At 43.8% G+C, this 24,003-nt stretch overlaps 1 protein-coding gene across 2 annotated transcripts in view; it reads right to left on the bottom strand.

Moving 5' to 3' along the window:
- The window catches only part of LOC142336215 (cytochrome b-c1 complex subunit 1, mitochondrial-like), a 313,919-nt gene that overhangs the window by 73,871 nt on the left and 216,045 nt on the right, over positions 1 to 24,003 (bottom strand). For both annotated transcript variants that reach the window (XM_075384885.1, XM_075384884.1), the window contains exon 3: positions 22,059 to 22,707. In XM_075384885.1, the coding sequence (XP_075241000.1) occupies positions 22,059 to 22,707 (649 nt within the window). The remainder of the gene's footprint in view (positions 1 to 22,058; positions 22,708 to 24,003) is intronic.

The following is a 24,003-nucleotide window of genomic DNA, read 5'->3' as shown; positions in this document are numbered from 1 at the left end:
ATAGTAGATGGAGAGGGGTATGGTGGATGAAGTGTCGTACATTTGACAATTGAGATAGATGAACAGGGGGATGGTGGATGAAGTGTCGTACGTTTGACTATTAGGATAAGATATGAAGAAGGGGTGTTGGATGAAGTGTACATTTGCCTATTGAGATAATAGATGAACAGGGGGATGGTGGATGAAGCGTCCTACATTTGACTATTGGGATAGTAGATGAAGAGGGGGCATGGAGGATGAAGCGTCGTACATTTGACTACTGGGATAGTAGATGAAGGGGGGTATGGTGGATGAGCTGTCGTACATTCGACTATTGGGATAGCAGATGAACAGAGGGGATGGTGGATGAAGTGTCGTACATTTGACTATTGGGATAGTAGATGAACAGGGGGATGGTGGATGAATTGTCGTACATTTGACTATTGAGATAGTAGATGAAGAGGGGGCATGGTGGACGAAGCGCCGTACATTTGACTATTGGGATAGTTGATGAACAGGAGGGATGGTGGACGAATAGTCGTACATTTGACTATTGGGATAGTAGATGAAGAGGCGGGATGGTGGATGAGGTGTCGTACATTTGACTATTGGGAAAGTAGATGAACAGGGGGGATGGTGGATCAAGTGTCGTACATTTGACTATTGGGATAGTAGATGAACAGGGGGGATGGTGGATGAAGTGTCGTACATTTGACTATTGAGATAGTAGATGAACAGGGGGATTGTGGATGAAGTGTCGTACATTTGACTATCGGGATAGTAGATGAAGAGGCGGGATGGTGGATGAGGTGTCGTACATTTGACTATTGAGATAGTAGATGAACAGGGGGGATTGTGGATGAAGTGTCGTACATTTCACTATTGGGATAGTAGATGAAGAGGAGGCATGGTGGATGAAGCGTCGTACATTTGACTATTGGGATAGTAGATGAACAGGGTGATGGTGGATAAAGTGTCGTACATTTGACTATTGGGATAGTAGATGGAGAGGGGTATGGTGGATGAAGTGTCGTACATTTGACAATTGAGATAGATGAACAGGGGGATGGTGGATGAAGTGTCGTACATTTGACTATTGGGATAAGAGATGAAGAAGGGGGTGTTGGATGAAGTGTACATTTGCCTATTGAGATAATAGATGAACAGGGGGGATGGTGGATGAAGTGTCCTACATTTGACTATTGGGATAAGAGATGTAGAGGGGGGATGGTGGATGAAGTGTCGTACATTTGATCATTGGGGTAGTAGATGAACAGGGGGGGATGGTGGATGAAGTGTCGTACATTTGACTATTGTGATAGTAGATGAACAGGGGAGATGGTGGATGAAGTGTCGTACATTTAACTATTGTGATAGATGAAGAGGGGGTATGGTGGACGAAGTGTCGTACATTTGACTATTGGGAGAGTAGATGAACAGGGGGATGGCGGATAAAATGTTGTACATTTGACTATTGGAATAGTAGATGAACAGGGGGGATGGTGGATGAACTGTCGTACATCTGACTATTGAGATAGTAGATAAACAGGGGGGATGGTGGATGAAGTGTCGTGCATTTGACTATTGGGATAGTAGATGAACAGGGGGATGGTGGATGAAGCGTCGTACATTTGACTATTGGGATAGTAGATGAAGAGGGGGCATGGTGGATGAAGCGTCGTACATTTCACTATTGGGAGAGTAGATGAACAGGGGGTATGGTGGATGAAGCGTTGTACATTTGACTATTGGGATAGTAGATAAACAGGGGGGATGGTGGATGAAGTGTCGTGCATTTGACTATTGGGATAGTAGATGAACAGGGGGATGGTGGATGAAGCGTCGTACATTTGACTATTGGGATAGTAGATGGAGAGGGGTATGGTGGATGAAGTGTCGTACATTTGACAATTGAGATAGATGAACAGGGGGATGGTGGATGAAGTGTCGTACGTTTGACTATTAGGATAAGATATGAAGAAGGGGTGTTGGATGAAGTGTACATTTGCCTATTGAGATAATAGATGAACAGGGGGGATGGTGGATGAAGTGTCCTACATTTGACTATTGGGATAGTAGATGAAGAGGGGGCATGGAGGATGAAGCGTCGTACATTTGACTACTGGGATAGTAGATGAAGGGGGGTATGGTGGATGAGCTGTCGTACATTCGACTATTGGGATAGCAGATGAACAGAGGGGATGGTGGATGAAGTGTCGTACATTTGACTATTGGGATAGTAGATGAACAGGGGGATGGTGGATGAATTGTCGTACATTTGACTATTGAGATAGTAGATGAAGAGGGGGCATGGTGGACGAAGCGCCGTACATTTGACTATTGGGATAGTTGATGAACAGGAGGGATGGTGGACGAATAGTCGTACATTTGACTATTGGGATAGTAGATGAAGAGGCGGGATGGTGGATGAGGTGTCGTACATTTGACTATTGGGAAAGTAGATGAACAGGGGGGATGGTGGATCAAGTGTCGTACATTTGACTATTGGGATAGTAGATGAACAGGGGGGATGGTGGATGAAGTGTCGTACATTTGACTATTGAGATAGTAGATGAACAGGGGGATTGTGGATGAAGTGTCGTACATTTGACTATCGGGATAGTAGATGAAGAGGCGGGATGGTGGAGGAGGTGTCGTACATTTGACTATTGAGATAGTAGATGAACAGGGGGGATTGTGGATGAAGTGTCGTACATTTCACTATTGGGATAGTAGATGAAGAGGAGGCATGGTGGATGAAGCGTCGTACATTTGACTATTGGGATAGTAGATGAACAGGGGGATGGTGGATAAAGTGTCGTACATTTGACTATTGGGATAGTAGATGGAGAGGGGTATGGTGGATGAAGTGTCGTACATTTGACAATTGAGATAGATGAACAGGGGGATGGTGGATGAAGTGTCGTACATTTGACTATTGGGATAAGAGATGAAGAAGGGGGTGTTGGATGAAGTGTACATTTGCCTATTGAGATAATAGATGAGCAGGGGGGATGGTGGATGAAGTGTCCTACATTTGACTATTGGGATAAGAGATGTAGAGGGGGGATGGTGGATGAAGTGTCGTACATTTGATCATTGGGGTAGTAGATGAACAGGGGGGATGGTGGATGAAGTGTCGTACATTTGACTATTGTGATAGTAGATGAACAGGGGAGATGGTGGATGAAGTGTCGTACATTTGACTATTCTGATAGATGAAGAGGGGGTATGGTGGACGAAGTGTCGTACATTTGACTATTGGGAGAGTAGATGAACAGGGGGATGGCGGATAAAATGTTGTACATTTGACTATTGGAATAGATGAACAGGGGGGATGGTGGATGAACTGTCGTACATTTGACTATTGAGATAGTAGATAAACAGGGGGGATGGTGGATGAAGTGTCGTGCATTTGACTATTGGGATAGTAGATGAACAGGGGGATGGTGGACGAAGCGTCGTACATTTGACTATTGGGATAGTAGATGAAGAGGGGGCATGGTGGATGAAGCGTCGTACATTTCACTATTGGGAGAGTAGATGAACAGGGGGGATGGTGGATGAAGCGTTGTACATTTGACTATTGGGATAGTAGATAAACAGGGGGGATGGTGGATGAAGTGTCGTGCATTTGACTATTGGGATAAGAGATGAACAGGGGGATGGTGGATGAAGCGTCGTACATTTGACTATTGGGATAGTAGATGAACAGGGGGATGGAGGATAAAGTGTCGTACATTTGACTATTGGGATAGTAGATGGAGAGGGGTATGGTTGATGAAGTGTCGTACATTTGACAATTGAGATAGATGGACAGGGGGTGGTGGATAAGTGTCGTACATTTGACTATTGGGATAAGAGATGAAGAAGGGGGTGTTGGATGAAGTGTACATTTGCCTATTGAGATAATAGATGAACAGAGGGGATGGTGGATGAAGTGTCGTACATTTGACTATTGGGATAGTAGATGAACAGGGGGGATGGTGGATGAAGTGTCGTACATTTGACTATTGGGATAGTACATGAACAGGGGAGATGGTGGATGAAGTGTACATTTGACTATTGTGATAGATGAAGAGTGGGTATGGTGGATGAAGTGTCGTACATTTGACTATTGGGATAGTAGATGGAGAGGGGTATGGTGGATGAAGTGTCGTACATTTGACAATTGAGATAGATGAACAGGGGGATGGTGGATGAAGTGTCGTACATTTGACTATTGGGATAAGAGATGAAGAAGGGGGTGTTGGATGAAGTGTACATTTGCCTATTGAGATAATAGATGAACAGGGGGGATGGTGGATGAAGTGTCCTACATTTGACTATTGGGATAAGAGATGAAGAGGGGGGATGGCGGATGAAGTGTCGTACATTTGACCATTGGGGTAGTAGATGAACAGGGGGGATGGTGGATGAAGTGTCGAACATTTGACTATTGGGATAGTAGATGAACAGGGGAGATGGTGGATGAAGTGTCGTACATGTGACTATTGTGATAGATGAAGAGGGGGTATGGTGGATGAAGTGTCGTACATTTGACTATTGCAATAGTAGATGAACAGGGGGATGGCGGATAAAATGTACATTTGACTATTGGAATAGTAGATGAACAGGGGGCATGGCGGATGAACTGTCGTACATTTGACTTTTGAGATAGTAGATAAACAGGGGGGATGGTGGATGAAGTGTCGTGCATTTGACTATTGGGATAGTAGATGAACAGGGGGATGGTGTATGAAGCGTCGTACATTTGACTATTGGGATAGTAGATGAAGAGGGGGCATGGTGGATGAAGCGTCGTACATTTCACTATTGGGATAGTAGATGAACAGGGGGGATGGTGGATGAAGCGTCGTACATTTGACTATTGGGATTGTAGATGATCAGTGGGATGATGGATGAAGTGTCGTACATTTGACTATTGGGATAGTAGATGAACAGGGGGGATGGTGGATGAAGCCTCGTACATTTTACTATTGGGATAGTAGATGAAGAGGGGTATGGTGGATGAAGTGTCGTACATTTGACTATTGGGATAGTAGATAAACAGGGGGGATGGTGGATGAAGTGTCGTGCATTTGACTATTGGGATAAGAGATGAACAGGGGGATGGTGGATGAAGCGTCGTACATTTGACTATTGGGATAGTAGATGAACAGGGGGATGGAGGATAAAGTGTCGTACATTTGACTATTGGGATAGTAGATGGAGAGGGGTATGGTTGATGAAGTGTCGTACATTTGACAATTGAGATAGATGGACAGGGGGATGGTGGATAAGTGTCGTACATTTGACTATTGGGATAAGAGATGAAGAAGGGGGTGTTGGATGAAGTGTACATTTGCCTATTGAGATAATAGATGAACAGGGGGGATGGTGGATGAAGTGTCGTACATTTGACTATTGGGATAGTAGATGAACAGGGGGGATGGTGGATGAAGTGTCGTACATTTGACTATTGGGATAGTACATGAACAGGGGAGATGGTGGATGAAGTGTCGTACATTTGACTATTGTGATAGGAGATGAAGAGTGGGTATGGTGGATGAAGTGTCGTACATTTGACTATTGGGATAGTAGATGGAGAGGGGTATGGTGGATGAAGTGTCGTACATTTGACAATTGAGATAGATGAACAGGGGGATGGTGGATGAAGTGTCGTACATTTGACTATTGGGATAAGAGATGAAGAAGGGGGTGTTGGATGAAGTGTACATTTGCCTATTGAGATAATAGATGAACAGGGGGGATGGTGGATGAAGTGTCCTACATTTGACTATTGGGATAAGAGATGAAGAGGGGGGATGGCGGATGAAGTGTCGTACATTTGACCATTGGGGTAGTAGATGAACAGGGGGGATGGTGGATGAAGTGTCGAACATTTGACTATTGGGATAGTAGATGAACAGGGGAGATGGTGGATGAAGTGTCGTACATGTGACTATTGTGATAGGAGATGAAGAGGGGGTATGGTGGATGAAGTGTCGTACATTTGACTATTGCAATAGTAGATGAACAGGGGGATGGCGGATAAAATGTACATTTGACTATTGGAATAGTAGATGAACAGGGGGCATGGCGGATGAACTGTCGTACATTTGACTTTTGAGATAGTAGATAAACAGGGGGGATGGTGGATGAAGTGTCGTGCATTTGACTATTGGGATAGTAGATGAACAGGGGGATGGTGTATGAAGCGTCGTACATTTGACTATTGGGATAGTAGATGAAGAGGGGGCATGGTGGATGAAGCGTCGTACATTTCACTATTGGGATAGTAGATGAACAGGGGGGATGGTGGATGAAGCGTCGTACATTTGACTATTGGGATTGTAGATGATCAGTGGGATGATGGATGAAGTGTCGTACATTTGACTATTGGGATAGTAGATGAACAGGGGGGATGGTGGATGAAGCCTCGTACATTTTACTATTGGGATAGTAGATGAAGAGGGGTATGGTGGATGAAGTGTCGTACATTTGACTATTGGGATAGTAGATGAACAGGGGGGATGGTGGATGAAGCCTCGTACATTTGACTATTAGGATAGATGAAGAGGGGTATGGTGGATGAAGTGTCGTACATTTGACTATTGGGATAGTAGACGAACAGGGGGGATGGTGGATGAAGCCTCGTACATTTGACTATTGGGACAGTAGATGAAGAGGGGTTTGGTGGATGAAGTGTCGTACATTTGGCTATTGGGATAGATGAAGAAGGGGTATGGTGGATGAAGTGTCGTACATTTGACTATTGGGATAGTAGACGAACAGGGGGGATGGTGGATGAAGCCTCGTACATTTGACTATTGGGACAGTAGATGAAGAGGGGTTTGGTGGATGAAGTGTCGTACATTTGACTATTGGGATAGTAGATGAACAGGGGGGATGGCGGATAAAATGTCGTACATTTGCCTATTGGAATAGTAGATGAACAGGGGGATGGTGGATGAAAAGTCGTACATTTGACTATTGAGATAGTACATAAACAGGGGGGATGGTGGATGAAGTGTCGTGCATTTGACTATTGGGATAGATGAACAGGGGGTGGTGGATGAAGCGTCGTACATTTGAATATTGGGGTAGTAAATGAACAGGGGGGATGGTGGATGAAGCGTCGTACATTTGACTATTGGGATTGTAGATGAACAGTTGGGATCGTGGATGAAGTGTCGTACATTTGACTATTGAAATAGTAGATAAACAGGGGGGATGGTGGATGAAGTGTCGTGCATTTGGCTATTGGGATATTAGATGAACAGGGGGGATGGTGGATGAAGTGTCGTACATTTGACTATTGGGATAAGAGATGAAGAGGGGGGATGGTGGATGAAGTGTGGTACATTTGACTATTGGGGTAGTAGATGAACAGGGGGGATGGTGGATGAAGTGTCGTACATTTGACTATTGGGATAGTAGATGAACAGGGGAGATGGTGGATGAAGTGTCGTACATTTGACTATTGGGATAGGAGATGACGAGGGGGTATGGTGGATGAAGTGTCGTACATTTGACTATTGGGATAGTAGATGAACAGGGGGATGGCGGATAAAATGTCGTACATTTGCCTATTGGAATAGTAGAAGAACAGGGGGGATGGTGGATGAAGTGTCGTACATTTGACTATTGAGATAGTAGATAAACAGGGGGGATGGTGGATGAAGTGTCGTGCATTTGACTATTGGGATAGATGAACAGTGGGATGGTGGATGAAGCGTCGTACATTTGACTATTGGGATCGTAGATGAAGAGGGGGCATGAAGGATGAAGCGTCGTACATTTCACTATTGGGATAGTAGATGAACAGTGGGGATGGTGGATGAAGTGTCGTACATTTGACTATTGAGATAGTAGATGAACAGGGGGGATTGTGGATGAAGTGTCGTCCATTTGACTATTGGGATAGTAGATAAAGAGGCGGGATGGTGGATGAAGTGTCGTACATTTGACTATTGGGATAGTAGATGAACAGTGCGGATGGTGGATGAAGTGTCGTACATTTGACTATTGAGATAGTAGATGAACAGGGGGGATTGTGGATGAAGTGTCGTCCATTTGACTATTGGGATAGTAGATAAAGAGGCGGGATGCTGGATGAGGTGTCGTACATTTGACTATTGAGATAGTAGATGAACATGGGGGATTGTGGATGAAGTGTCGTACATCTGACTATTGGGATAGTAGATGAACAGGGGGGATGGTGGATGAAGCCTCGTACATTTGACTATTGGGACAGTAGATGAAGAGGGGTTTGGTGGATGAAGTGTCGTACATTTGGCTATTAGGATAGATGAAGAGGGGTATGGTGGATGAAGTGTCGTACATTTGACTATTGGGATAGTAGACGAACAGGGGGGATGGTGGATGAAGCCTCGTACATTTGACTATTGGGACAGTAGATGAAGAGGGGTTTGGTGGATGAAGTGTCGTACATTTGGCTATTGGGATAGATGAAGAAGGGGTATGGTGGATGAAGTGTCGTACATTTGACTATTGGGATAGTAGACGAACAGGGGGGATGGTGGATGAAGCCTCGTACATTTGACTATTGGGACAGTAGATGAAGAGGGGTTTGGTGGATGAAGTGTCGTACATTTGACTATTGGAATAGTAGATGAACAGGGGGATGGTGGATGAAAAGTCGTACATTTGACTATTGAGATAGTACATAAACAGGGGGGATGGTGGATGAAGTGTCGTGCATTTGACTATTGGGATAGATGAACAGGGGGTGGTGGATGAAGCGTCGTACATTTGAATATTGGGGTAGTAAATGAACAGGGGGGATGGTGGATGAAGCGTCGTACATTTGACTATTGGGATTGTAGATGAACAGTTGGGATCGTGGATGAAGTGTCGTACATTTGACTATTGAGATAGTAGATAAACAGGGGGGATGGTGGATGAAGTGTCGTGCATTTGGCTATTGGGATATTAGAGGAACAGGGGGGATGGTGGATGAAGTGTCGTACATTTGACTATTGGGATAGTAGACGAACAGGGGGGATGGTGGATGAAGCCTCGTACATTTGACTATTGGGACAGTAGATGAAGAGGGGTTTGGTGGATGAAGTGTCGTACATTTGGCTATTGGGATAGATGAAGAAGGGGTATGGTGGATGAAGTGTCGTACATTTGACTATTGGGATAGTAGACGAACAGGGGGGATGGTGGATGAAGCCTCGTACATTTGACTATTGGGACAGTAGATGAAGAGGGGTTTGGTGGATGAAGTGTCGTACATTTGACTATTGGGATAGTAGATGAACAGGGGGGATGGCGGATAAAATGTCGTACATTTGCCTATTGGAATAGTAGATGAACAGGGGGATGGTGGATGAAAAGTCGTACATTTGACTATTGAGATAGTACATAAACAGTGGGGATGGTGGATGAAGTGTCGTGCATTTGACTATTGGGATAGATGAACAGGGGGTGGTGGATGAAGCGTCGTACATTTGAATATTGGGGTAGTAAATGAACAGGGGGATGGTGGATGAAGCGTCGTACATTTGACTATTGGGATTGTAGATGAACAGTTGGGATCGTGGATGAAGTGTCGTACATTTGACTATTGAGATAGTAGATAAACAGGGGGGATGGTGGATGAAGTGTCGTGCATTTGGCTATTGGGATATTAGATGAACAGGGGGGATGGTGGATGAAGTGTCGTACATTTGACTATTGGGATAGTAGACGAACAGGGGGGATGGTGGATGAAGCCTCGTACATTTGACTATTGGGACAGTAGATGAAGAGGGGTTTGGTGGATGAAGTGTCGTACATTTGGCTATTGGGATAGATGAAGAAGGGGTATGGTGGATGAAGTGTCGTACATTTGACTATTGGGATAGTAGACGAACAGGGGGGATGGTGGATGAAGCCTCGTACATTTGACTATTGGGACAGTAGATGAAGAGGGGTTTGGTGGATGAAGTGTCGTACATTTGACTATTGGGATAGTAGATGAACAGGGGGGATGGCGGATAAAATGTCGTACATTTGCCTATTGGAATAGTGGATGAACAGGGGGATGGTGGATGAAAAGTCGTACATTTGACTATTGAGATAGTACATAAACAGGGGGGATGGTGGATGAAGTGTCGTGCATTTGACTATTGGGATAGATGAACAGGGGGTGGTGGATGAAGCGTCGTACATTTGAATATTGGGGTAGTAAATGAACAGGGGGGATGGTGGATGAAGCGTCGTACATTTGACTATTGGGATTGTAGATGAACAGTTGGGATCGTGGATGAAGTGTCGTACATTTGACTATTGAGATAGTAGATAAACAGGGGGGATGGTGGATGAAGTGTCGTGCATTTGGCTATTGGGATATTAGATGAACAGGGGGGATGGTGGATGAAGTGTCGTACATTTGACTATTGGGATAAGAGATGAAGAGGGGGGATGGTGGATGAAGTGTGGTACATTTGACTATTGGGGTAGTAGATGAACAGGGGGGATGGTGGATGAAGTGTCGTACATTTGACTATTGGGATAGTAGATGAACAGGGGAGATGGTGGATGAAGTGTCGTACATTTGACTATTGGGATAGGAGATGACGAGGGGGTATGGTGGATGAAGTGTCGTACATTTGACTATTGGGATAGTAGATGAACAGGGGGGATGGCGGATAAAATGTCGTACATTTGCCTATTGGAATAGTAGAAGAACAGGGGGGATGGTGGATGAAGTGTCGTACATTTGACTATTGAGATAGTAGATAAACAGGGGGGATGGTGGATGAAGTGTCGTGCATTTGACTATTGGGATAGATGAACAGTGGGATGGTGGATGAAGCGTCGTACATTTGACTATTGGGATCGTAGATGAAGAGGGGGCATGAAGGATGAAGCGTCGTACATTTCACTATTGGGATAGTAGATGAACAGTGGGGATGGTGGATGAAGTGTCGTACATTTGACTATTGAGATAGTAGATGAACAGGGGGGATTGTGGATGAAGTGTCGTCCATTTGACTATTGGGATAGTAGATAAAGAGGCGGGATGGTGGATGAGGTGTCGTACATTTGACTATTGGGATAGTAGATGAACAGTGCGGATGGTGGATGAAGTGTCGTACATTTGACTATTGAGATAGTAGATGAACAGGGGGGATTGTGGATGAAGTGTCGTCCATTTGACTATTGGGATAGTAGATAAAGAGGCGGGATGCTGGATGAGGTGTCGTACATTTGACTATTGAGATAGTAGATGAACATGGGGGATTGTGGATGAAGTGTCGTACATCTGACTATTGGGATAGTAGATGAACATGGGGGATTGTGGATGAAGTGTCGTACATCTGACTATTGGGAATATCGATGAAGAGGGGGGATGGTGGATGAAGTGTCGTACATTTGACTATTGAGATAGTAGATGAACATGGGGGATTGTGGATGAAGTGTCGTACATCTGACTATTGGGATAGTAGATGAAGAGGGTGCATGGTGGATGAAGCGTCGTACATTTGACTATTGGGATAGTAGATGAACAGGGGGATGGTGGATAAAGTGTCGTACATTTGACTATTGGGATAGTAGATGGAGAGGGGTATGGTGGATGAAGTGTCGTACATTTGACAATTGAGATAGATGAACAGGGGGATGGTGGATGAAGTGTCGTACATTTGACTAATGGGATAAGAGATGAAGAAGGGGATGTTAGATGAAGTGTACATTTGCCTATTGAGATAATAGATGAACAGGGGGGATGGTGGATGAAGTGTCCTACATTTGACTATTGGGATAAGAGATGAAGAGGGGGGATGGTGGATGAAGTGTCGTGCATTTGACCATTGGCGTAGTAGATGAACAGGGGGGATGGTGGATGTAGTGTCGTACATTTGACTATTGGGATAGTAGATGAAGAGGGGGCATGAAGGATGAAGCGTCGTACATTTCACTATTGGGATAGTAGATGAACGGGGGGGGGGGGTGGATGAAGCGTCGTACATTTGACTATTGGGATTGTAGATGAAGTGGGGATGGTGGATGAAGTGTCGTACATTTGACTATTGAGATAGTAGATGAACAGGGGGGATTGTGGATGAAGTGTCGTACATTTGACTATTGGGATAGATGAAGAGGCGGGATGGTGGATGAGGTGTCGTACATTTGACTATTGGGATAGTAGATGAACAGGGAGGATGGTGGATGAAGTGTCGTATATTTGACTATTGGGATAGTCGATGAAGAGGGGGGATGGTGGATGAAGTGTCGTACCTTTGACTATTGAGATAGTAGATGAACAGGGGGGATTGTGGATGAAGTATCGTATATCTGACTATTGGGATAGTAGATGAAGAGGGTGCATGGTGGATGAAGCGTCGTACATTTGACTATTGGGATTGTAGATGAAGTGGGGATGGTGGATGAAGTGTCGTACATTTGACTATTGAGATAGTAGATGAACAGGGGGGATTGTGGATGAAGTGTCGTACATTTGACTATTGGGATAGATGAAGAGGCGGGATGGTGGATGAGGTGTCGTACATTTGACTATTGGGATAGTAGATGAACAGGGAGGATGGTGGATGAAGTGTCGTATATTTGACTATTGGGATAGTCGATGAAGAGGGGGGATGGTGGATGAAGTGTCGTACCTTTGACTATTGAGATAGTAGATGAACAGGGGGGATTGTGGATGAAGTGTCGTACATTTGACTATTGGGATAGATGAAGAGGCGGGATGGTGGATGAGGTGTCGTACATTTGACTATTGGGATAGTAGATGAACAGGGAGGATGGTGGATGAAGTGTCGTATATTTGACTATTGGGATAGTCGATGAAGAGGGGGGATGGTGGATGAAGTGTCGTACCTTTGACTATTGAGATAGTAGATGAACAGGGGGGATTGTGGATGAAGTATCGTATATCTGACTATTGGGATAGTAGATGAACAGGGGGGGGGGGGGTGGATGAAGCGTCGTACATTTGACTATTGGGATTGTAGATGAAGTGGGGATGGTGGATGAAGTGTCGTACATTTGACTATTGAGATAGTAGATGAACAGGGGGGATTGTGGATGAAGTGTCGTACATTTGACTATTGGGATAGATGAAGAGGCGGGATGGTGGATGAGGTGTCGTACATTTGACTATTGGGATAGTAGATGAACAGGGAGGATGGTGGATGAAGTGTCGTATATTTGACTATTGGGATAGTCGATGAAGAGGGGGGATGGTGGATGAAGTGTCGTACCTTTGACTATTGAGATAGTAGATGAACAGGGGGGATTGTGGATGAAGTATCGTATATCTGACTATTGGGATAGTAGATGAAGAGGGTGCATGGTGGATGAAGCGTCGTACATTTGACTATTGGGATTGTAGATGAAGTGGGGATGGTGGATGAAGTGTCGTACATTTGACTATTGAGATAGTAGATGAACAGGGGGGATTGTGGATGAAGTGTCGTACATTTGACTATTGGGATAGTAGATGAAGAGGCGGGATGGTGGATGAGGTGTCGTACATTTGACTACTGGGATAGTAGATGAACAGGGAGGATGGTGGATGAAGTGTCGTATATTTGACTATTGGGATAGTCGATGAAGAGGGGGGATGGTGGATGAAGTGTCGTACCTTTGACTATTGAGATAGTAGATGAACAGGGGGGATTGTGGATGAAGTGTCGTATATCTGACTATTGGGATAGTAGATGAAGAGGGTGCATGGTGGATGAAGCGTCGTACATTTGACTATTGGGATAGATGAACAGGGGGATGGTGGATAAAGTGTCGTACATTTGACTATTGGGATAGTAGATGGAGAGGGGTATGGTGGATGAAGTGTCGTACATTTGACAATTGAGAGAGATGAACAGGGGGATGGTGGATGAAGTGTCGTACATTTTACTAATGGGATAAGAGATGAAGAAGGGGATGTTAGATGAAGTGTACATTTGCCTATTGAGATAATAGATGAACAGGGGGGATGATGGATGAAGTGTCCTACATTTGACTATTGGGATAAGAGATGAAGAGGGGGGATGGTGGATGAAGTGTCGTAAATTTGACCATTGGCGTAGTAGATGAACAGGGGGGATGGTGGATGAAGTGTCGTACATTTGACTATTGGGATAGTAGATGAACAGGGGAGATGGTGGATGAAGTGTCGTACATTTGACTATTGTGATAGTAGATAAACAGGGGGGATGGTGGATGAAGTGTCGTGCATTTGACTATTGGGATAGTAGATGAAGAGGGGGATGGTGGATAAAGCGTCGTACATTTGACTATTGGGATAGTAGATGAACAGGGGGGATGGTGGATGAAGTGTCGTATATTTGACTATTGGGATAAGAGATGAACAGGGGGGATGGTGGATGAAGTGTGGTACATTTGACTATTGGGGTAGTAGATGAACAGGGGGATGGTGGATGAAGTGTCGTACATTTGACTATTGGGATAGTAGATGAACAGGGGATATGGTGGATGAAGTGTCGTACATTTGACTATTGGGATAGTAGATGAACAGGGGGGATGGCGGATAAAATGTCGTACATTTGCCTATTTGAATAGTAGATGAACAGGGGGGATGGGGGATGAAGTGTCGTACATTTGACTATTGAGATAGTAGATAAACAGGGGGGATGGTGGATGAAGTGTCGTACATTTGACTATTGAGATAGTAGATGAACAGGGGGGATTGTGGATGAAGTGTCGTACATTTGACTATTGGGATAGTAGATGAAGAGGCGGCATGGTGGATGAAGTGTCGTACATTTCACTATTGCGATAGTCGATGAACAGGGGGGTGGTGGATGAAGCGTCGTACATTTGACTATTGGGATTGTAGATGAACAGTGGGGATGGTGGATGAAGTGTCGTATATTTGACTATTGAGATGGTAGATGAACAGGGGGGATTGTGGATGAAGTGTCGTACATTTGACTATTGGGATAGTAGATGAAGAGGCGGCATGGTGGATGAAGCGTCGTACATTTGACTATTGGGATAGTAGATGAACAGGGGGATGGTGGATGAATAGTCGTACATTTGACTATTGGGATAGTAGATGAAGAGGGGGGATGGTGGAGGAAGTGTCGTACATTTGACTATTGAGATAGTAGATGAACAGGGGGGATTGTGGATGAAGTGTCGTACATCTGACTATTGGGATAGTAGATGAAGAGAGGGCATGGTGGATGAAGCGTCGTACATTTGACTATTGGGATAGATGAACAGGGGGATGGTGGATAAAGTGTCGTACATTTGACTATTGGGATAGTAGATGGAGAGGGGTATGGTGGATGAAGTGTCGTACATTTGACAATTGAGATAGATGAACAGGGGGATGGTGGATGAAGTGTCGTACATTTGACTATTGGGATAGTAGAGGAACAGGGGATATGGTGGATAAAATGTCGTACATTTGCCTATTTGAATAGTAGATGAACAGGGGGGATGGGGGATGAAGTGTCGTACATTTGACTATTGAGATAGTAGATAAACAGGGGGGATGGTGGATGAAGTGTCGTACATTTGACTATTGAGATAGTAGATGAACAGGGGGGATTGTGGATGAAGTGTCGTACATTTGACTATTGGGATAGTAGATGAAGAGGCGGCATGGTGGATGAAGTGTCGTACATTTCACTATTGCGATAGTGGATGAACAGGGGGGTGGTGGATGAAGCGTCGTACATTTGACTATTGGGATTGTAGATGAACAGTGGGGATGGTGGATGAAGTGTCGTATATTTGACTATTGAGATGGTAGATGAACAGGGGGGATTGTGGATGAAGTGTCGTACATTTGACTATTGGGATAGTAGATGAAGAGGCGGCATGGTGGATGAAGCGTCGTACATTTGACTATTGGGATAGTAGATGAACAGGGGGATGGTGGATGAATAGTCGTACATTTGACTATTGGGATAGTAGATGAAGAGGGGGGATGGTGGATGAAGTGTACATTTGACTATTGAGATAGTAGATGAACAGGGGGGATTGTGGATGAAGTGTCGTACATCTGACTATTGGGATAGTAGATGAAGAGGGCATGGTAGATGAAGCGTCGTACATTTGACTATTGGGATAGATGAACAGGGGGATGGTGGATAAAGTGTCGTACATTTGACTATTGGGATAGTAGATGGAGAGGGGTATGGTGGATGAAGTGTCGTACATTTGACAATTGAGATAGATGAACAGGGGGATGGTGGATGAAGTGTCGTACATTTGACTATTGGGATAAGAGATGAAGAAGGGGGTGTTGGATGAAGTGTACATTTGCCTATTGAGATAATAGATGAACAGGGGGATGGTGGATGAAGTGTCGTTTATTTGACTATTGGGATAGTAGATGAACAGGGGATATGGTGGATGAAGTGTCGTATATTTGACTATTGGGATAAGAGATGAACAGGGGGGATGGTGGATGAAGTGTGGTACATTTGACTATTGGGTTAGTAGATGAACAGGGGGGATGGTGGATGAAGTGTCGTACATTTGACTATTGGGATAGTAGATGAACAGGGGATATGGTGGATGAAGTGTCGTACATTTGACTATTGGGATAGTAGATGAACAGGGGGGATGGCGGATAAAATGTCGTACATTTGCCTATTTGAATAGTAGATGAACAGGGGGGATGGGGGATGAAGTGTCGTACATTTGACTATTGAGATAGTAGATAAACAGGGGGGATGGTGGATGAAGTGTCGTGCATTTGACTATTGGGATAGATGAACAGGGGGATGGTGGATGAAGCGTCGTACATATGACTATTGGGATAGTAGATGAAGAGGGGCATGGTGGATGAAAAGTCGTACATTTCACTATTGGGATAGTAGATGAAACAGGGGGGTGGTGGATGAAGCGTCGTACATTTGACTATTGGGATTGTAGATGAACAGTGGGGATGGTGGATGAAGTGTCGTACATTTGACTATTGAGATAGTAGATGAACAGGGGGGATTGTGGATGAAGTGTCGTACATTTGACTATTGGGATAGTAGATGAAGGGGCGGCATGGTGGATGAAGCGTCGTACATTTGACTATTGGGATAGTAGATGAACAGGGGGATGGTGGATGAATAGTCGTACATTTGACTATTGGGATAGTAGATGAAGAGGGGGGATGGTGGATGAAGTGTCGTACATTTGACTATTGAGATAGTAGATGAACAGGGGGGATTGTGGATGAAGTGTCGTACATCTGACTATTGGGATAGTAGATGAAGAGAGGGCATGGTGGATGAAGCGTCGTACATTTGACTATTGGGATAGTAGATGAACAGGGGGATGGTGGATAAAGTGTCGTACATTTGACTATTGGGATAGTAGATGGAGAGGGGTATGGTGGATGAAGTGTCGTACATTTGACAATTGAGATAGATGAACAGGGGGATGGTGGATGAAGTGTCGTACATTTGACTATTGGGATAAGAGATGAAGAAGGGGGTGTTGGATGAAGTGTACATTTGCCTATTGAGATAATAGATGAACAGGGGGGATGGTGGATGAAGTGTCGTACATTTGACTATTGAGATAGTAGATGAACAGGGGGGATTGTGGATGAAGTGTCGTACATTTGACTATTGGGATAGTAGATGAAGAGGCTGCATGGTGGATGAAGTGTCGTACATTTCACTATTGCGATAGTCGATGAACAGGGGGGTGGTGGATGAAGCGTCGTACATTTGACTATTGAGATTGTAGATGAACAGTGGGGATGGTGGATGAAGTGTCGTATATTTGACTATTGAGATGGTAGATGAACAGGGGGGATTGTGGATGAAGTGTCGTACATTTGACTATTGGGATAGTAGATGAAGAGGCGGCATGGTGGATGAAGCGTCGTACATTTGACTATTGGGAAAGTAGATGAACAGGGGGGTGGTGGATGAATAGTCGTACATTTGACTATTGGGATAGTAGATGAAGAGGGGGGATGGTGCATGAAGTGTCGTACATTTGACTATTGAGATAGTAGATGAACAGGGGGGATTGTGGATGAAGTGTCGTACATCTGACTATTGGGATAGTAGAAGAAGAGAGGGCATGGTGGATGAAGCGTCGTACATTTGACTATTGGGATAGTAGATGAACAGGGGGATGGTGGATAAAGTGTCGTACATTTGACAATTGAGATAGATGAACAGGGGGATGGTGGATGAAGTGTCGTACATTTGACTATTGAGATAATAAATGAACAGGGGGATGGTGGATGAAGTGTCCTACATTTGACTATTGGGATAAGAGATGAAGAGGGGGGATGGTGGATGAAGTGTCGTACATTTGACCATTGGGGTAGTAGATGAACCGGGGGGATGGTGGATGAAGTGTCGTACATTTGACTATTGGGATAGATGATCAGGGGAGATGGTGGATGAAGTGTCGTACATTTGACTATTGTGATAGATGAAGAGGGGGTATGCTGGATGAAGTGTCGTACATTTGACTATTGGGATAGTAGATGTTGGATGAAGTGTACATTTGCCTATTGAGATAATAAATGAACAGGGGGGATGGTGGATGAAGTGTCCTACATTTGACTATTGGGATAAGAGATGAAGAGGGGGGATGGTGGATGAAGTGTCGTACATTTGACCATTGGGGTAGTAGATGAACCGGGGGGATGGTGGATGAAGTGTCGTACATTTGACTATTGGGATAGTAGATGAACGGGGGAGATGGTGGATGAAGTGTCGTACATTTGACTATTGGGATAGTAGATGAACAGGGGGATGGCGGATAAAATGTCGTACATTTGACTATTGGGATAGTAGATGAACAGGGGGATGGTGGATGAAGCGTCATACATTTGACTATTGGGATAGTAGATGAAGAGGGGGCATGGTGGATGAAGCGTCGTACATTTCACCATTGGGATAGATGAACAGGGGGGATGGTGGATGAAGCGTCGTACATTTGACTATTGGGATTGTAGAAGAACAGTGGGGATGATGGATGAAGTGTCGTGCATTTGACTATTGGGATAGCAGATGAACAGGGGGTATGGTGGATGAAGCCTCGTACATTTGACTATTGGGATAGTAGATGAAGAGGGGTATGGTGGATGAAGTGTCGTACATTTGACCATTGGGATAGTAGATGAACAGGGGGGTGATGGTGGATGAAGCCTCGTACATTTGACTATTGGGACAGTAGATGAAGAGGGGGGATGGTGGATGAAGTGTGGTACATTTGACTATTGGGGTAGTAGATGAACCGGGGGGATGGTGGATGAAGTGTCGTATATTTGACCATTGGGGTAGTAGATGAACCGGGGGGATGGTGGATGAAGTGTCGTACATTTGACTATTGGGATAGTAGATGAACAGGGGAGATGGTGGATGAAGTGTCGTACATTTGACTATTGGGATAGTAGATGAACAGGGGGATGGCGGATAAAATGTCGTACATTTGACTATTGGGATAGTAGATGAACAGGGGGATGGTGGATGAAGCGTCATACATTTGACTATTGGGATAGTAGATGAAGAGGGGGCATGGTGGATGAAGCGTCGTACATTTCACCATTGGGATAGATGAACAGGGGGGATGGTGGATGAAGCGTCGTACATTTGACTATTGGGATTGTAGAAGAACAGTGGGGATGATGGATGAAGTGTCGTGCATTTGACTATTGGGATAGCAGATGAACAGGGGGGATGGTGGATGAAGCCTCGTACATTTGACTATTGGGATAGTAGATGAAGAGGGGTATGGTGGATGAAGTGTCGTACATTTGACCATTGGGATAGTAGATGAACAGGGGGGTGATGGTGGATGAAGCCTCGTACATTTGACTATTGGGACAGTAGATGAAGAGGGGGGATGGTGGATGAAGTGTGGTACATTTGACTATTGGGGTAGTAGATGACCAGGGGGATGGTGGATGAAGTGTCGTACATTTGACTATTGGGATAGTAGATGAACAGGGGAGATGGTGGATGAAGTGTCGTACATTTGACTATTGGGATAAGAGATGAAGAGGGGGGATGGTGGATGAAGTGTGGTACATTTGACTATTGGGGTGGTAGATGACCAGGGGGATGGTGGATGAAGTGTCGTACATTTGACTATTGGGATAGTAGATGAACAGGGGAGATGGTGGATGAAGTGTCGTACATTTGACCATTGGGATAGGAGATGAAGACGGGGAATGGTGGATGAAGTGTCGTACATTTGACTATTGGGATAGTAGATGAACAGGGGGATGGCGGATAAAATGTCGTACATTTGCCTATTGGAATAGTAGATGAACAGGGGGGATGGTGGATGAAGTGTCGTACATTTGACTATTGAGATAGTAGATAAACAGGGGGGATGGTGGATGAAGTGTCGTGCATTTGACTATTGGGATAGATGAACAGGGGGATGGTGGATGAAGCCTCGTACATTTGACTATTGGGATAGTAGATGAAGAGGGGTATGGTGGATGAAGTGCCGTACATTTGACTATTGGGATAGTAGATGAACACGGGGGATGGTGGATGAAGCCTCGTACATTTGACTATTAGGATGGTAGATGAAGAGGGGTATGGTGGTTGAAGTGTCGTACATTTGACTATTGGGATATTAGATGAACAGGGGGGATGGTGGATGAAGTGTCGTACATTTGACTATTGGGATAGTAAATGAACAGGTGGGATGGTGGATGAAGTATCGTACATTTGACTATTGAGATAGTAGATGAACAGGGGGGATGGTGGATGAAGTGTCGTACATTTGACTATTGGGATAGTAGATGAACAGGGGGGATGGTGGATGAACCTCGTAGATTTGACTATTGGGATAGTAGATGAAGAGGGGTATGGTGGATGAAGTGTCGTACATTAGACTATTGGAATAGTAGATGAACAGGGGTATGTTGGATGAAACCTCGTACATTTGACTATTGGGATAGTAGATGAACAGGGGGAGTGGTGGATAAAATGTCGTACATTTGCCTATTGGAATAGTAGATGAACAGGCGGGATGTTGGATGAAGTGTCGTACATTTGACTATTTAGATAGTAGATAAAGAGGGAGGATGGTGGATGAAGTTTCGTGCATTTGACTATTGGGATAGTAGATGAACAGGGGGATGGTGGATGAAGCGTCGTTCATTTGACTATTGGGAAAGTAGATGAAGAGGGGGCATGGTGAATGAAGCGTCGTACATTTCACTATTGGGATAGTAGATGAACAGGGGGATGGTGGATGAAGCGTCGTACATATGACTATTGAGATAGTAAATGAACAGGTGGGATGGTGGATGAAGTGTCGTACATTTGACTATTGAGATAGTAGATGAACAGGGGGGATGGTGGATGAAGTGTCGTACATTTGACTATTGGGATAAGAGATGAAGAGGGGGGATGGTGGATGAAGTGTCGTACATTTGACTATTGGGATATTAGATGAACAGGGGGGATGGTGGGTGAAGTGTCGTACATTTGACTATTGGGATAGTAAATGAACAGGTGGGATGGTGGATGAAGTGTCGTACATTTGACTATTGAGATAGTAGATGAAGAGGGGGGATGGTGGATGAAGTGTCGTACATTTGACTATTGGGGTAGTAGATGAAGAGGGGGGATGGTGGATGAAGTGTCGTACATTTGACTATAGTTTACTGTTTTCAGACCTGGCGGGTCCCTACCCCACCCCAACACATTCGAAAATATATGGGCTGCAACGTCACGGGGTATCTTTTTGCTTTGGAGACGTTAACTGCGTAAGCGCATTGATTTGTAGTAGAATAATTCATGATAGTCGAGACCTCATTAGACATACATGACCTTCATTTTCCCTTGATGGAACTTTATGGAACAGATATCTGCTAAAGTCTGCAGCACACACGGGGGAAATTTTAAAAAATGACGGATTGCAAAAAGATTTAAGTTGCAGGCTCTTTCCTGTTCAGATGAAAAACAGTTTACACTCAATTTTGGCCAGATTTCGATTCAATCTTTGCTGCACTAATTGCAACTCTTCAACAACTCAAAGTTACTCCTGTTAAGAGTTCATTGGTTTCGGAATCAGTAAATATCCAATTCTTTTGAACAAATTGAAAGCAATTTGTGAATACTATGCCCCACTTGGATTCAAAAGCAAGTGCATTTACGTACCTCCATAGCTGTGAATCTACATGGCTTGCAATAGTCTTGCGTGTTCTCAAATGTGTTATTGATGCCTCCAAGATTCTTCTCAGCAGCCTCTGCCAGCTTATCCAGGTCCACTTTTCCCCCAACAGATGTCACAATCATCCTTGGTGCCTTGTAATTGCCTTTAATGAAAGACATTATGTCCTTTCGGTTCAATGATTGTATATTTTTGATAGATCCAGTCAAGGACTGGCTCATTGGTGTTCCCTCGTACGCCACTGAGTACAAGTAGTCCATAGTTATTTGAGGAAAATTTTCCATATTTCGATCAATTTCGGTTACAATCGCGTCTCGTTCTTTAGTGATAGCGTTTTCATCAAAAATCGAACTGTTTACAACTTCGCTGACAATATTCGCGTGTTCGATGGAATCTTTGCTAAATCCCGTAACCACAAATGAAGTGACTTCCCTGCCAACATTAACATCCAATGACGCGCCCATTTTGGACAATTTCATCTGCATTTCCTCAACCTTGGTTGACGATGTTCCTTTTCCAGCTAGACGAGCGATGAGATTGGAGACTCCGTTTGTTTCACTTGTCTCATTGCGAGTTCCCGCCTCAACATGAATAGCAGTTGAACTCATTTCTGAGTCATTGTGGTAGCAAGCAACCCTAGGGAAAAAAGCACTGCAAGAATTTCAAGGGGAAAGATAATTTCAAGTATAGGAGAGGAGTTTTAATCAATTGAGCTCTAGATGGTTCTCCAGATTTCTGCTGGCCAGTAGTTCCGTAGATCTCTGCCTCAGCGAAATTTAGCGATCTCTTAGGCGGGTCTACACCCGGTTTGCAGGAATCTTTATACACAAACGAATATTAACATCTGCTTCAATAGTATAATTACTTCAAGTAGAATTATTTTTTTGCAGTATTTAGCAATTGTACAGGTTTATCTTCAAGAAACATAATAAGGTAAATCTTCAAACAATTTAGGTACATACTACATCATACGTGAAACTCAAAAATAATTTTTGACACTATTTGCGTTGAAACTATTTGCGAGACTATTGATTTTCTCTACATTGGGAAAATCCGTTGCTTAACAAAATCCGAAGATTCCAGTTGTTTCACCGCAACCTCAACTGCGGTAAAACTGCTTATCCCTACTCCAGGTTAGAAAATTCGATTTCCAGCTACGGCTGCGGCAATTCTCTCCGTTTACGATTATGACCATCTTCGCCAAGTTATGTCAAGAGTTCTCAACTCTCGTTTCGAAGTCAAGCAACTTCATATTCTGATTCGACTGTTTGCTTTAGTCTTTTGACTTAAAGCTAATCAACAATAAAATGTCAGTTTTATTCAAATATGTCGTTGACACCTAGAAAGAAAGAAAGAAAGAAAGAAAAAGAAAGAAAGAAAAAGAAACAAAGAAAGAAAGGAAAGAATTAATTTCGTTGCTGAATAGTTGTAAATAAACAAGCAACGTGGACAAATAACGAGATCATATCGATCTTCTTTTTCAGTTTGCCCAATAAACAATTGACAACGATGTACGTGATGTACGATGATATACGTTTGTTAAATACGTTCATAATATAGCAAATAATTATTCAAATAGGACATCAATTCAATATACTAGAGTAGCACATGTTCAACATTGTTCGCTTCAGTTAAAAACACGAATCTAATTAGCTCATATTTCGACACCAGATACGAGTTTTTCGATTTATGAGCATTAGTATGATATATTCCATTTTGCTTATAAAAAATTCAAGGCTTCGACTTGTTTTTGGAGTGGATATCAAACAAGGAACTCAAAATTTATGAATTCCTCAGTTATAATCTTTGAAACATAATACCTTGCACTAGTACTGCATTAAAATACATCTGCTGAGAAAATAAAGGTAATATCATTTCTAGTTCTTCTTTCAACTATTCTTTTTAATTGTCACGTTCAGCTTTATGACTGAA

Source organism: Convolutriloba macropyga, chromosome 3 (genome assembly GCF_964194025.1).
Source record: "Convolutriloba macropyga chromosome 3, txConMacr16.3, whole genome shotgun sequence".
Taxonomy (NCBI): domain Eukaryota; kingdom Metazoa; phylum Xenacoelomorpha; order Acoela; family Convolutidae; genus Convolutriloba; species Convolutriloba macropyga.
The sequence above is the reverse complement of the archived record's forward strand: the minus strand, read 5'-3'. Positions and strand labels throughout refer to the sequence as shown.